General features: G+C 47.6%; 1 protein-coding gene across 14 annotated transcripts in view; it reads right to left on the minus strand.

Annotated features, from left to right (window-relative positions):
* CAMK2G (calcium/calmodulin dependent protein kinase II gamma) overlaps positions 1 to 15,614 on the minus strand; it is a 59,871-nt gene that overhangs the window by 33,516 nt on the left and 10,741 nt on the right. For 13 of the 14 annotated variants that reach the window (XM_069068281.1, XM_069068273.1, XM_069068271.1 and 10 more), the window contains exons 3-4: positions 12,282 to 12,341; positions 1,109 to 1,163 (exon numbers count right to left, since the gene is read on the minus strand). In XM_069068281.1, coding sequence (XP_068924382.1) covers positions 1,109 to 1,163; positions 12,282 to 12,341 — 115 coding nt within the window. The remainder of the gene's footprint in view (positions 1 to 1,108; positions 1,164 to 12,281; positions 12,342 to 15,614) is intronic. The other variant, XM_069068280.1, reaches the window with a different exon arrangement.

Consider the following 15,614-nt stretch of genomic DNA (forward strand, 5'->3'; position numbering starts at 1 on the left):
AGTAAGTGCTTAATCACCTTGATTATTGATTACCTTCATTTCAGTCACATTTCTATGACCTTCACATTGCTTAGGAGGACCAGAAGGAAACAAGATGGCACCTAAGAGACAGCACCTGGTCTGTCCCCCCAAAATAACACCTGTGATTGGAGACAAATGAACCCACTGGGAGAAACCCAATATTAAATGTGAGGAGTGACAAAATTCCATGGACATCTGGGCCTAGTGAAACAGTAGCTAAAAAAACAGGGAAGAAAGCTTCCAGGAAAACTGAGAAGGCATTTCCAAGATGTAGAGCTGCAGGCTTGCAGCAGCAGAAACCACACGGAGCCAAGTTACTAATAAAGGCCAATTTGCTTCCTCTAGCATTTTTTGGCAGGGGGTGACAGCCACAGATTTAATCGGTGTGGGGAACTCCATCCACCAGTGCTGATCACTGATGCTGTCTACATCACTCTGAACCTTGGGAGAGCTACTTGGGGGTACTGAGAGGTTAAACAACTAGGGTGTATCAGAAGGAGGTCTTGAATTTGGGTCTTCCTTGCTAGCTCCAAAGCTTCCATCTCTTCCAGAGAATTAAAGGTGCAAAAGTCTCCATTTCCTCTGATGACCCTAGGATCAAACCCCTTTTCCCCCTTCCCCCACAAAAAACCAACAGGGGCGAGGAATGCAAAAAGAACATTATAAATTTGTCTATCTCCATCTATTTATTTTTGGTCAGATCTGTGATCACATTGGTGTAGGGAACTCTTGGGAAGGAGACTCTCTCTACCAATGTAGGTCAACACCTTCTCTGTAACCTATAGTTTTGGAGAATTGCCACTTTAAAAAATTCCATGATTTGCCCAGGGTCACAAATTCAGTATGTCTGAGGCAGGATCTGAATCCAGGACTTCCTGATTCCAAGGTCAGCTCTCTCTATACATAATGTTATCATGGCCCCTTTCTATTTCTTAGGCAGAAGGAAAAAAAAAAGGCCCACTCTTTCCCCTCATCCTCTGGAGTCACAAATTCCAAGCCTTTATCTTAAGCTGGGGAAGGAGTGGAGTGGAGGGAACCGCCCAAATGCTTCTAATGCAAGTGTTGGCAGTGGCAAAGGGGCACTTACAGGTCAAAGACGAGGTAGTGGAACCCTTCTTCAGAAATACTGTCATGGAGGCGTACTGTAAAAGAGGAGACAGTGAAAGAGGGGTTAGCGAGAAAGAAGACTCCAGAAGCCCTTCATCCTTTTGGTGGAGAGAAGCCTGCCCTCTCTGCCCACTCTCTGCTCAGGTACTCGCTTCTCTCCATCCTGGCACATCATCAAAGGAGCTACACACTTGACGGAGATAATAAAAGCTCATTTCTCATCAGGCTTCACCCATGCTGGCCTCCAGGTCGGGCAACAAAAAGAGAGGATCACAATCTGCTACAACAAAGGGTCCAGAGAACAAGTCAAAAGGAAGAGGTGGAGATTTGAGCTGAGATGAAAGAGAAACAGGAAGTCTACTCCATAGGGTAAGAATTAAAGAGGAGAGCTCTCTGGGAGAGATCTGGTAGGGAAGGGGAAAATCTGATGGTGTAAAAAAAAAAAAACAAACCCAACAAAAATATCAAGAATGTTTTAAAAAAGAGATGCAGAGGAAAAAATGGTTCTCTTCTCTTCTCCTTTCTCACTTCCTGGGTATCTCTCATCTGTTCCCTCAGCTCCACTGCTGAGAATCCTTAAGCCTACATCTCCAGGCCTCACCTCTCAGCTGAGCCCCAGTCCTGAATTTTTATCTGCCTGCTGTATGTTTCCTGCCAGCACCTCGAACACGCCATGATCAAAACTCAACCAACTAACCCATCAACAAGCATTTATTAAGCCACTACTATGTGCCAGGCACTAAGCTGGGGACATAAAGTCTCTGGACCCTCAGGGAGTTACCATCTATCAAAACTAATCATCTTTCTCTGTGCCCCCCCCCATCTGCTCCTTTTCTCCAAAATGCTCTATTTCTATTAATGGAAATGCATTCTCCCACTAACCGAGGCTTGAAACCTCAGTCATATCTTCAGCTTTCCCCTCTCTCCTGCCTCCCACATCCAATCTCTGGCCAAGTCCCATTGGATCTGCCTCCACAGTATCTCTCCTATCCCTTCCTTCCTTTCTATACTTGCACATACCTCACTTCTCTTAATCAGGCTGAGGATTATTATGATAAACTAATTTCTCTGCCTCTAGCCTTTCCCCTTTGCAATTCTCCCAAAAGGAAACTTCATAACATGTAAGTCTGAGTTATATATTTGTTCAAGAAACGTCAGCACATCCTCATCACTTACTAAATCAAATACAATCTCCTTGGTCTGGCATTCGAGGCCCTTCACAGTCTGACTCCAAATGTACACGTCTTCAGTCTTATCTCATAGTCTATGCTCCAGTCAAACTGGTTCACTTACTATTCTGGAACCTCAATCTGTCCTTTTTCTGTCTCCATGCATTTGTAGATCCATCCCCCACCCCAGCCTCAGAATGAGTTTCCTCCATATTTCTGCCTGATAAAATTTTCTCTCTTTAAAAGTCCAGCTATGGAGCCACTACCTCCTCCAAGAAGTCTTCCCTGACTTCCCCTTCCCACACCCATCCTTCTGCTAGAAAGGATCCCTCCCTCCTTCAGTTTTTCATGCTGTGAACTGATCTTGCCTGTTCTCAAAGATACAAATACAAATCAGGAGGGAGTTAGTCACATTGTAACTTGTCTCATGGAGATTCGGGTACACGTCTCATCCTCCTGATACTCTGCAAGCTCCTTGAGGAAAGAGACAATGTCATATTTTAATCTCTGGATTTCCAGAACCTAGCCCAGTGCCCTTGTACATAACATGCTCTAAAGTAAATGTTTGCTGTTGGATATCAGTGGAGAACTGGGGGGGGGGCTGGGGGGGGGCGATGTCATAGGGGATGGGTGGGGAAAAGACTCTAAAAGCAATAAGTAGCTAAGAATTAGGCAAGAATGCCAAGGGAGTGAGCTTAGAGAAGGGAAAACCAAAATGGAGAATGGGATCAGGAGAAATGAATGGAGAGAGTAAAAGAAAGTGGGAAAGGGGAAGGAAAAGCTAAAGGATGAGAATTAGGGGAAGGTGGATGAGGGGTGGGGAAAATCCAGAACACTCAGGGCAAAGGACAATCATACCAGATGGTCAGACATTTGAAAAAAGACCCAGGGCAGCCCTTCAGCAGCAGCAGATACCCAAGGCAATGAAGCAAGATGTCCAGAAAAGACAGACTATGTGTAAAGGTTAAGTAGAGAAGGCAAGACTCCCTTCCCACTCCCTGCCCCGCCTCCCTATCTTCTGGGCCAAGAACCAACCTAGTTTTTCTTCAGGCCTCCTCCCCAATCTTTTGCCCACAAAGCCACCTCTGGGTAGGCTGCCAAGCCCCGATCATCATTCTGATGGAAGCATCACCTAAGTAAGCCCTTGGCATTAAACTCCTGTGGCAGATTGTACTCTCTCTGCTCCTCCCATCTCAGACAAAAGGTAGGCAGGATGGATCCTCTCCTTTGGGCTACTTTCTTCCTTTGAAGTCTCTCCATGGAGAAAGGAGGCTTTGCCTTAGGCCTCACACGGTTTCCCTCCCTGTCTTCTGGGATACAAAGGGTATTGCTCAACGCCACCCAAACTCAACCAGGAAAGCTCTTGGCCAGGGGTATATAACCAGGGGGAGCAAATTCTATTAAGGTTATTGGCCCAGGCTTACCCAAGAGCCCAAATACTAACAACTGTATATTTTTAGAAGAGGTCTACTTTTTAAAACATCTGCACATGTTTTATCAGGAGATCCTGATAATGACCCTGGAGGGAAGGGAAGGGAAGGGGAAAGAGTAGGCATTATTCCCCTTTGATAAATGAGGAAAAGGAGGTAAAACTGGCTATAGCCTAGATCTCCTAAACCTTCATGTGGAGCCTGCTTGCCTCCCTAATTGGATCCAAGATGATAAATCATGCCAAAAGCTAAAAAAATCAACAAGCATTTATTAAATGCCTACAGTGTACCCAAGGAACCACTGATCATTCACCTCATTTTCTCTCTCCCTCTTGGATAGGGATGGATGGCAGGTACCATTCATCCTAAGGCACAGAGGCAATATCCCTGCTCCTCAAAGACAGCCTGGGACTCCTAAATCCTTCAAAGGAACCCATTCTTAATCAAAAGCTACCCCTTTCAAGACCAATAGAAAAGAAGAGGGCTTTCTAGCAAGCTGGAAGGGAAAGTATGAGTCTCATATTATTCTCCTTCCCTCATAATCTGTAACAACAACAGTAGTGCTGGGGTGGCTAGGTGGCGCAGTGACAAGGGCATCGGCCCTGGAGAAAGGAGGACCTGAGTTCAAATCTGGCCTCAGACAGCTGACACAAAAACTAGCCATGTGACCTTGGGCAAGTCACTTAACCCCAATTGCCCTCCAAAAAACAAAACAAACAAAAAAACCCAGTAGCATTGATATTGCACTTTAAGGTTTGAAAGGCACTTTACAAATATTGCCTTATTTCATACAACTCTGGGAGGTAGGTGCTATTATTAGCCCCATTTTACAGATAAGGAAAACTGAGGTTGGGGGCTGTTGAGTGTTTCCTCAGGGTCACACAGCTAACTAGTGGGTACATGAGTAGGGGTTTAAATTCAGGTCTTCCTGACTCCAAGTCTGTTGTCATCTGTCTTACCTATCCATCCTTTCTTCTAGCATTTTCAACCAGGAGACACTACTCAGTTGTTCCTCCAAATTCATGCCTTGTGCTAAGTGTGGCGGTGGCAGCTGCTTCCAAAAGGCCTTTCCCATTTAATTAAAAATTTGCTATTAAAAAGCATTAAAGTGTGTAATACAAATAATCCCCTGGAAATCATCTGTCCCAGAAGCTAATGACCAGCTTCGTTAGAACGGTGACTAACAGTGGCAGGATGGGGAGCTGACAGGCCAGCAGGGACCCGCTGCAGACAGTCAGGCTCAGGGGATCACAGCAGAATCGGGCCTGTTCCTGCTCCTCCCCCATGCTTCAGGATCCCACTCACCCTGAGCCAAGAGCAGAGTCAGCCCTGGACCCCCCCTCGGCTCTGCACACAGCACAGCCGGGCGAGCCTGGGAACACAGAACGACCACAGAGAGCCCAGGCCCAGCCAGGGTCAGAGAGCCCCTGTACTCTAGAGGAACACGAGGGAGGAATCTGAGCAAACCAAAAGGCTGCCCCTAAAAGGCTGTCCCTAGGACCACAAACTCAGAACTGGGAGGAACCTGAAACTAAGGTCCTCATTTTATAAATGAGGAAACTGAGGCCCAGAGAGTTGGTAAGACTTGTTCCTTGGGTAGTAAATGGCAGTTAGTATTTGAACCTTGGTCCTGACTCCAAAGCCAATGCCTTTTTTGGTACAGTGAATAGACTGCCAGGCCTGGAGACAGGAAGACCTGAGTTCACCCCTTTCCCATTAAAGAGAAACAAGACTGATCAATCCAGTGCCTTTCAGGGGCAAGAACTGGAGGAATGGAAGAGACACAAGTTCAAATGTGGTCTCAGATGCTTACTAGCTGTGTACCCCTCAGAAAGTCACTTAACTTCTGCCTCAGTTTCCTCAACTGTAAAATGGGGAAAATAAGATATCTACCTCCCAAGGTTTTAAGGATCAAAAGGGATCACAGTAAAGTGCTTAATGCAGTGTCTGGAACACAGTAAGCACTATAAAAATGTTAGTTTTTGTTATTAGCTATTGATATTAGTGTGTGACCCTAGGCAAGTCACTTAAACCCTGTTTGCCTCAGTTTCTTCATCTATAAAATGGGAATAATAATAGCACCTCCCTCCCAGGGATCAAAGAAATAATTGCTGTAAAGGGCTCAGCACAGCATCTGTCATATATCAGGTATAATATAAATGTTAACTCCTTATTAGCTATCATCACTTTTTCTACTGCATCACAACTACCTATCTTTCTAGGGTAGAGATTTTTAAAAAATTAATTAATTAATTTTTAATTTTTGCCTTTTTTTTTTTGGAGGGGGGAAGGTAAGGCAATTGGGGTTAAGTGACTTGCCCAAGGTCACACGGCTAGTTTTGTGTTAAGTGTCTGAGGCCGGATTTGATCTCAGGTCCTCCTGACTCCAGGACTGGTGCTCTATTCACTGTGCCACCTAGCCGCCCCTAGGGAAGAGATTTTTAACCTTGAGTCTATGAACTTAAAAAAATATATACTGATAACTTTCAACGTAATTGGTTCCTTTGTAATCCTACATTTTATGCATTTAAAAACATTATTCTGAGAAGGGGTCTATGAGCTTCACCAGACAGCCAAAGGTATCCATGCCATACATATACAAAATTAAGAACCCTCATCACAGGGCCACATCCAAAACAGAAGAAAATCAAGACAAGGAAGAGGAAGCACCTACTATGTGCCTGGAAAAGAAAATGGCAAACCACTCCAGTGTCTTTGCCAAGAAAACCCCAAATAGGGTCACGAAGATGCGAACACGACCGGAACAAAGGAACGACAAACATGCCAGGCATTGTGTGGCAAACAGTAAGAAGGTGGAGGCCAAAAGAGGCTGCCTCCCCCCACTCCTATCATGTTTATAGCAAGGACTGGGTTTAGACGTCAGATGATATTGGAAGCTTATTTAATTGATACGTCTCCCCCAGGCCCAGGGCACCAGGCTTCCTCTTTAACTCACAAAGAAGTGCCCAGCTCTATTCTGTTGCGAAAGGTCCTAGACACTATGATTCCAACATCTTACGAGTGTTTATAGTATTTCAGCAATAAACATAACTATTTTTCCTTAAACTGTTAAAAAAAAAAAAAAGAAAGCAGAAAAATGCTCAGAGCCTGGCCAAATCCCCAAATGTCTCTTTTTGATGCTGCCAACATATCCTCACGTTGCGTAGGCTTAAGGACTGACAAAGCCCCAGCCCAAAGTGGGATGCTCCTGCTTACTAAAGCTCTCTTGAAATCACCCAACAGCATCCTACACCTCTGCTAACAAACCTTTGTCAAAACAGCCAGCCGGAGTGGAGAACAAAGGGTGGGGAGGCTGACTGAAGGGCTCCCCCCAAGCCTCCCAGCCACTGGTGGGCCTAGCACTTCTTGGCTGGGAGGGGCAGGGGTTAGCCCACAGAGCCTTGGAGTTCTGAGCAGGTGTGAGCAGGAGTCCCCAGAGGCGCTATTTCAGCAAGTGGTATTATTAGGACGTTTTCTCCTTCCTCTGCAGCATTTTTACTTCTTGCCACACTCGTCTTGAGCCTAATGGGTCCCAGGGTAAAGGCAGAGAGGGTAGAAATGAACACTGAACTCCTGAAGATCTAAAGGAAGGCTCTTTCTTAGCTTTGGGAGGCAGCCTAGGATAGTAAAGAGAGGACTGGTTCTATGGTCAGTGGGATATGGGTTCAAATCTTGCTTCTAAGGTTTACTACCTGTGTGACCTCGGGCAAAGTCATGTCATAGTCCCTTGGAGGCGCCTCCGTTTGCCGATCTAGAAAGTGAAGGGACTGGTATAGCTGGTCTTAGAGTTCTCAGCCAAGTCTAGATCTATGATTTGGAGATGGATGGGCCCCAGGGTGGGTCTATCAAGAATATTTACTATATGCCGGGCAATAAATTAAGTGTTGGAGATACAAAAAAAAGTAAATAGAAGGTCCCTGTCCTCAGGGAGTTTAGATACTAATAAGGGAACCAATGGAGGCAAAAAAATCCCCCCAAACCATACAGTATAAGATCAAACAATCTTAGAGGAAGGGGGCGGGGAGAATCTGGAAAGGCCTGCAGATGGTGGGATCTGAGCTAATGGTAATGGGCGAGAGGGTAGAAGAGAAGACTGAGATAAGGAAGATCTAAGGGAGCAGATTCCTTCCCTGGAGGAGGCAGTGTAACTTAGAGGAGTATTGGATCAACAGTTAAAGGATTTGGGTTCAAATCCTGCCTTTGACACTCTGTGTATGACCCTGGGAAAGTCACTTTTCTTCCCCGGGTCTCAGTTTCCTGATCCGCCAAAAGTCAGAGGTTAGTTGAGCTGGCCTGAGGTCCTCTCCAAGACTTAATCAATGTCTCCACTAATGAATGGTGCCAGCAAAGCTAGGGCTGACCCCAGTTGTCGGGAGTAGCTGGGTAGCCTTCATAATAGCTTGGATTCCAAGAAGGAGCCACAGACTATAGGACATTAGAAAAGGGCAGACCCCAGGGTGCCAATGGATACAGCACGCTCTCTTTGGACTTTACTGGGCAGTTAGCAGAGCTGCCTTTCCCAGCTCTTAAAACTCCCTTTATTGCTCTTTGCAAGGGCCCCTAGAGTTCAGCAACCTGGTAACCAGTGAGTTTTAACTCCAAGGATAGATAGTAATTCTACTTGGGGAAGAGAGAGTGGGGAGAAAATGAATCTCTGACTCTTTCCACCAAATAGACCTGCTGAAATCAGGTGCCTCTGAGTCTGGGGACAACTAGCTGGGGAAAATCTGATCTCTCTCCCTCTCCAGCACCAATGTGCAATCCAGTCCACTGGGATGGCTGAGTCGGGGTAAGATGGAGCCAACGGGGGGGTCACAACCCTGGATGATTGGGGCAGAGGGACAGAAAGAATGAATAGGAGGCACCAAGCCGCCTCTTCTGGCCCCTTCCACAAGCCGGGGCAGAATCCATGGCAACGTCCCCACAGTTCCCTGGGCCACTGCTGCCCCATGTCCAAGAGCAGCCAAGCCCAGGCCTCATCTTCCAGGCCCTCATTCTCAGGCTCAGGCCCTCCCTCCCTCCCTCTCTTTCACCAACTATTCACAGAAGAACAGAGCCCCAGGCCAACATCCCTCCCACCAGCACAAGACACCAGGAGCAGTCTTAGAATGGGGTCACCACAGCAGGCCTTGCAAAGGGCCTGTCCTGGGCCCATCCTCATGTTGCCCACTGCCTCTGTTACAGCAGAGAAGTGTCAGGACAAGCTCTGTCTTTTTTTTTTGATTGGGGGGTGAGGGGTAGGAAGAGCTGCCAACCTAAGTTAAAACCAAGTCACATATCTGATCTCTATAACTATAAGAGGGGAGAAGGGAGGAGGAAAAATAGTTAGAAATACAGCGAAAAAAAATTTGGATTGTTTTTCAGATATAATCACATCTTGTCCTTTCCAATCCATTTTCCCATACCCTTCATTCTATTTCCTTGACCTTTTGTGGAAACGCCATCACAGGTAAGTGGCCTGGCTCTGCTCTTTGTGTTCTAGCTCTCAAATGAAATGTTTTATCCATTCACTTATTCATTCATTTGGGGGAGGAGGTTCATGGGCCTAAGATTTAAGAACTTGAAGAAACCTTAAACTCCACCTAATCTAATAATTTCATGGATGAAGCAATTGAGACCCGGGAGGTGAAGTGTCTTTCCCAAGGTCATAGCAGTGATAAGTAACAAAGCCAGAACTGGAACCCAGGACCTATGCCTTCCAATCCAAGATGTCACAGTCTTCTGTTAGTCATGAAATGCATGAAGCACCAGACAGGGATGAGGGGCTTGGAAGTGGTTGCCTCTCAACACTGAGGCTTGTACCCCAAGATTCACCCTGCTCTGGTACTCCTGGGTGGTCTTGGAGGCCCACAACGTCTTTTTTCTTCTTTCTAAGGGCCTGTAGGTATTATTCTCTGATCCAGATTCCCAGAATTCGCCCCTTTCCCATTAAAGAGAAACAAAACTGATCAATCCAGTGCCTTTTGGGGGCAGGAAGCTGGGAATGGAAGAGTGACCACCCAAGAAGAGGAGCGTGTTCAGAACACAAGGGTCTATCAGCTTGAAGGTGCTGGTTCTGTGGAACAGAGTACATCTTTGCACAGCCATCAGTAGTCAGAGTTGCCAATCTGCTGCAGGGTGTAATTCCAGATGAAGAGTCTGCGCTGTGAAGCTTTGCAGGGTTTGATTTCTGGTTACCTCAGTACTGTGGCTCTGAGTGGGACCTGTGATCACCCACATGGGGGCTCACCACCCTCACGGCAAAGAATGCCAACAAGCCGGTGGAAAGAAAGCTAGGCTCAGACTTGGAGAAGACCTGGGTTTGAATCTCAGCTTAGACATCTTACTAGAAGTGTGACAATGGGCAATTACTCAACAAAGCTCACTCCCTCTTTCACGCAACAAATCTTTACCCAGAACCCCCCTACAAGCAAGGCACTGTGCCAGGTACTGGGGGAGAATAAAAGATGATCCCTATTTATAGTCTAGTAAGAGAGATAAGATTATCATCAAGAATAAGAATGAATAATATTATAGGGCATGGTGCCTAGCGTATAGAAAGTGCTTAATAAAAGATGGTTGATTGACTGAGGGCTAGAGTTGGAGCCAGCAAGAACTGAATTGGAATCTCACCTCAGATATTAGTTGTGTGACCCTGGGCAAGTCATTTGATAGTTCTGAGACTCAGTTTCTAAGATCCCTGCAGTTCTGACCTTACTGAGTTCTCGTCAAGATCAACCGAAATAACGTATTTTGTAACTGTTAACAGCAGTACATAAATGCCAGCTAGCTATTATCTTTATCCCAGACCACAGGGCTTTGCAGCACTAATAAATGGCTAGTTACTGAATTTGCTGAATTCTCACGATGATTTAAATCTTCAGCAGGTTACCACAGAGCCCTCACCTCTGACAGGAGCCCAGAGGCCTGGCCCTCAAAGCACCGAGGAAGCCCCCAAAATCTTCTGGCTATGGCTATGGAAAATTCCTTTCCCTTCTGGAGGACTTTTAAACCCAAGCTCATGAGATGCTCCCCTGTGCCTCTCCCTCAAGACAAGGCCCTGGTTTCTGCTCAGACTTGGCAACTGGCTTAATTTCTGGCCCCTTGTCAAGGAGCAGCAAATCAAGGCCAACAATTTTGCCAAAGACTGTTTCAGCTGAACAATGTAAAATTTAACTGGAGTGGGTTGTGTCAGGCAAAACTCGGCAGGCTTTGGAACGGCAGACAATCTACTCCTGTTCCCCCCATTGAGGGGGGAGGGAGAGGGGAAAGAGGGGGAGAGAATACTCCTAATTTTTCTCTTTCCTTGTATTTGGAGTCCAAGTTGCTCCTGGGCAGCTTGCTTTCCTGGCTCCAGGGGAACACAAACCCAGGCACCATGGAAACCCCTTGAGTGTGCATGGAACTGCAGTGGAGACAAAACGCTTTCAGGTACAGAAACAAAATCCTGACCCGTTTGAGGTAGCTAGGGGTGGCCCCTGCTGAGGGACACTGGCAGAATTAGCCTGCTGCCTCCAATGCTGAGAACCCTGGGAACTCAGCCTGAGGAAGGAGGAAAGGTGAGTCAGGAGACAAACAGCAAGATGATAAAACCCCTGGTCTGGAAACAGGCCCTGCAGGATCTGGGGAGCTCAGGCCCCCTACTCAGGGCATATCTGTGGCTCAGCGCAAGGGCCCAATCAGAGACAAGGAGTCAGAACACCTATGTTCATGGTACAGTGGAGAGAGTGTCAGAGGCAGAGGACTTGGGTTTGAGTCCTTGTTCTGCCTTGGGCAAACTACCTAACCTCCTTAGGCCTCACTTCCCTCCTCTGTTAAATGAGGGGCCATGGGGGGCGGCTAGGTGGCGCAGCGAATAGAGCAACGGCCCTGGAGTCAGGAGGACCTGAGTTAAAATCTGGCCTCAGACACTTAACACATACATAAAAAAAAAAAAAAAACCTATCCGCGTGACCTTGGGCAAAACACTTAACCCCAACTTCCCCCCAAAAAACAAAAAAAAAAAAAAAAAGAGAGGCCACTAAGATCACTTACAATTCTCAAGTCTATAATTCTATAATCTTGGTTTTCCCACTGACTAAGCAATAATACTCCTGGGCAAATCTGAGCCTCAGTTTCCTCACCTAAAAAACGGGTATAACAATCCCCATACTACTTACCTCACAGGGATGTTGTAAGATCAAATGGTTCATAAATAAAGACAGAGAAGGAGCCTTAGGGGGTCTCCCCTTCTCCCCATTTTACAGACTAGGAAGCTGAGGACCAGAGAGACAAAGCAATTTACTCAAGGTCATATAGCTAGTTAATGTAGGTGCAAGTACTGGAACTCTGACTCCAAACCCGGCATTTTTCTCCACGCTACCTTCTTCACAACAGACATAAAAAGTACTTTGTAATTATGAGCATCCCATAACTCGAAATGAGACTGCTGTTGTCCTTTTTTTAAACACATAAGAAGAGCCAAACCAGACGCTAGAGGAAGAACATGTGTACAGACATCCCCAAAAGACAGAACTGTTTCCACCATCTTCCATAAACAGGCAAGGAACCAACCAGCGTACCCAAAAGCACTTACCAATGTTTGGGTGTTTTAAGAGCCGGCATATTCGGGCCTCCCGTTCTAACTTCTGGTGATCTGCAATCATAAGAGAGAAAACAAAAGATGTCAACTCAATCATCTGTCCATCCCACCCCCCCACAAAAAGGACACTGTGCCAGGACTTCATAGTGTGTCTCCCCCTTTGAAAAAGCTTCTCCTCCCCATAGAATAGTGAAGATTTGATCCCCTATGGATGAATAATTTGTCTCTATAGAGAAGTCTAAAGACCCCTCCTCTCCACGAAATCAACTTAGATCATAGTCTAGCTTCCTTCCAATTCTACATAAGGAAGCATGGGACAGGGGAAAGAGACCTGGGTTGGGCCCCAGACGATCTCAGTTCAAATCCTATCTCTGATACTTACTCCCTGTGTGACCCTGGACATGTCTTTTCCCATTCTTGGGCCTATAAAGTTAGAGGATTATACCAGAAAAGACAGCTGAGGTCCTTTTAAGGTCTAACTTTGTGATTTGGAACCTAATGGGCTCCAAATAAATAAAATGTGCTCCGTAGAAAGGTAGAAGTGAACACTGAGCCAGTGAAGATCCAAGGGTGACTCTGGGGCAGGACAAAGGATGGCACAGTGGAAACTGGAAGATGTGTGTTCAGATCTCACCTCCGGCACTACTTCCCGGGCACCTCCCAAAGCCTATTTTCTGATCCATAAAGTCAAAGGGTTGGACTGGACGGCCTCAGGGGTCCTTTCAAAGTCTGGATGTACAGTCCCACTCCTGGGGGATCCGCTCATCCAGTCCCATTTCTTCCTCAGGCTACACCACACTCCAGCACCCCAGGGTCTTGTCTCTCCAGCCTCGAGCTCTCTCTCCCAACTACACTGCACCCACAGTCTGATACCTCATCCCAACCCCCACCCCCACCCTGTCCAAATTGGGTTTTTTTTTTCCAAAGGTGGAAAAAGTTCTAGTTACAGTTCTGGTCCTGGGTATCCACGATGCCCAATTCAATATTCATTAAGCACCTATTATATATAAGGACTGGGATGGGGGTAGGGGTGGGGGATGGTGTTTACAAAGAGAAAAACCAAAATAGTCCTTCCCTTCCAAGGAGCTTACAGGGGTCTCTAGGAGTAAGCTTTTATATATACTTGTTATATATGATGTCCAGCTCAAAACAAACAAACAAACAAACCCCTCAAAAATTCATGCTTCATTAAACTCTCTGCCATCCCATCTCTCAGTTAGCCAAGGCCATAAAGGCCCCCCCCCCCAGCTATCTCAATGTAAGGTACTGGGTATCTCAGCGCTTCTCCCTGGTGGGGCTCCTCCCTGAGAGGTGGCTCTGATTCACTGAAGGAGGGGAAACGGGCGGAGATGAGGCGTGTGTCCTTGCTGCCTGGCTAATCCCGGCCAGCTGCTCATCGGGATCAGCCCTTCCCACCCCCAGGAACGTGGTTCCTAAGCACACTTGGTCTTTGTAGGGTATGGCTAAGAGAGGGCTGGGCACAAGCATCATTGTCACATCTGACCAACATCCCATCGATCCCAGTCAGGGGCAAACTGAGATGACCAGAGCGATCCAGGCACTAGAGTTTACAGCATGAGGGGTGTCTTTGACTCTGGGGGCGGAGCGCAAATCTCCCCAAAAGCAAGTGGAGAAACCATCCAGAACATCCCCTGCTGTGGGCTTGGGGTACAGAGGCTGCAGCTCCCCTCTCCCTCCTTCCCCACCTATATCCCTCCCTCTCCAACAGACTTCTGATGCTGGCTGCCCCAGCCAGTGTGGGCAAGAGGGCGGCTTGGGATGCAGGGACTAAAGAGGGAGGCCCAAGGAGATTAATGCTTATCTCCTCACTTAAGTCTCTTACTAGCTAATGGTTACAGCCCCAAAGCGGCAACAGCACTAAAAATAAGGGAGCTCAGGCATTACCAGTGAGTCAGAGTGTGAAAGAGAAGTCTACTCATACTCCCAAGCAGGGAAGGATGGGATGGGCAGCCCTGGCCTCCCATGCCTAGATCCACTGCTCTACTCACCCTCCCTTTTCTCTGGTGCTCAGTCTATAGGGCATATAGACAAAAGTGAAATGGCCACTACCCTCAGTGTGCTTACGTTCTGATGAAGGAGATACACATACACAGAGGAATAAAGAGAAGATAGCTAGAGAAGGCAGGGGCATTCACAAGTGGGGCAATCCCTTGAACCTTGGGCAAGAGCTTAGAAGGGTAGCTGAAGTGTGGCATAAAACGTGAGCGGGAGGCCTAAGCAAAGGAGGGCCAGCATCAGCCAGCCTTGACCTCAAGCCCGGAGAGTGCCTGGTGGGACACTCCCCCCCCCCCACAGGGGCCCCTAACATGCGAAAGCAAGGACTCTAACCCAGACCTAAGGCTTTCTCTAAAGACTACCCCCAACCCCTGTCTACATTCCACCATGGCTGGGGTTTCTTCCTCTACATTTTGGGTAGGGGAAAACCCCAGGGCCCCATGTCAGAAGCTTGTGGGTAGAAGATTCTTTCAGCAGCGGGGGCTGCTCTGCCGGGATGTGAAATCCCCTCTTGTCCCCAGCCCCCAAGAAGCCCAGATGCCTGCTGGGATCGCTCGGCTTCCTCAGCCCCTTGGATGGCAATGTCGTGGCATGCGTGTGGTTTCTGACTACCACACACTTGCTACCTCTATACCCTGCAGAAGCCCAGCCATCTCTCCAGCAGCTCCAGCTGTTATCTCCTGTCTCTCCCCCCCACCCCCCAGCCCCACTATACTTCCTGTCCTACAGCAACCCCCCCAGGGCTGCTTCTGTGGCCGGGAAGGAGTAAGGGCTCCACCCCAGCTGCAGCTGCATTTCAGGAACCAGTAATGGTGGGTAAAAACAATCAAGCAGCCCTTTCCTCCAAAGCTACCTTGGCCATATTCATGACTCCCCTCTCCCCAGTCTGGGGGAGGACATAAGGAATCCTTGCTGTCACTCATAGTCTAAGGGTCCAAGGGTGAGTACCCTACTTCTGTTAGTCAGACCAGCTTAGTTCTGCCCCTTCCCTTCCCTTCCCATCCTACCCTCTTTCCCAGCACTGTTTCAGAGGAACGAGCTTGCCCTTCTAGGGGCTAGGTCAGTCCCAGCCTCTTGGGCTGCCCCTCCTCATCACCCCAATCCAAGCTCTAGGACCCACCTCCCTGACACAGCCCAGCCCCCACCCCCCATCCCCTTCCTGTTCAAAAACCAGCCACTTCCCACTTCTGCAAAAGGCTGCTTCCTGCCTCCTGTGTGCTACTGCCATGCGTAGGGACCCGTGGCTGGCCAGCCCTCCGGCCCAACTCCTACCACAGCCCCACTGTCCCCTCTACCTCCTCCCTCAAGAAC

This window comes from Petaurus breviceps, unplaced genomic scaffold (genome assembly GCF_028583685.1).
Source record: "Petaurus breviceps papuanus isolate PSGF00001 unplaced genomic scaffold, PetGlider_PUasm1.0 90762, whole genome shotgun sequence".
Taxonomy (NCBI): Eukaryota; Metazoa; Chordata; class Mammalia; order Diprotodontia; family Petauridae; genus Petaurus; species Petaurus breviceps.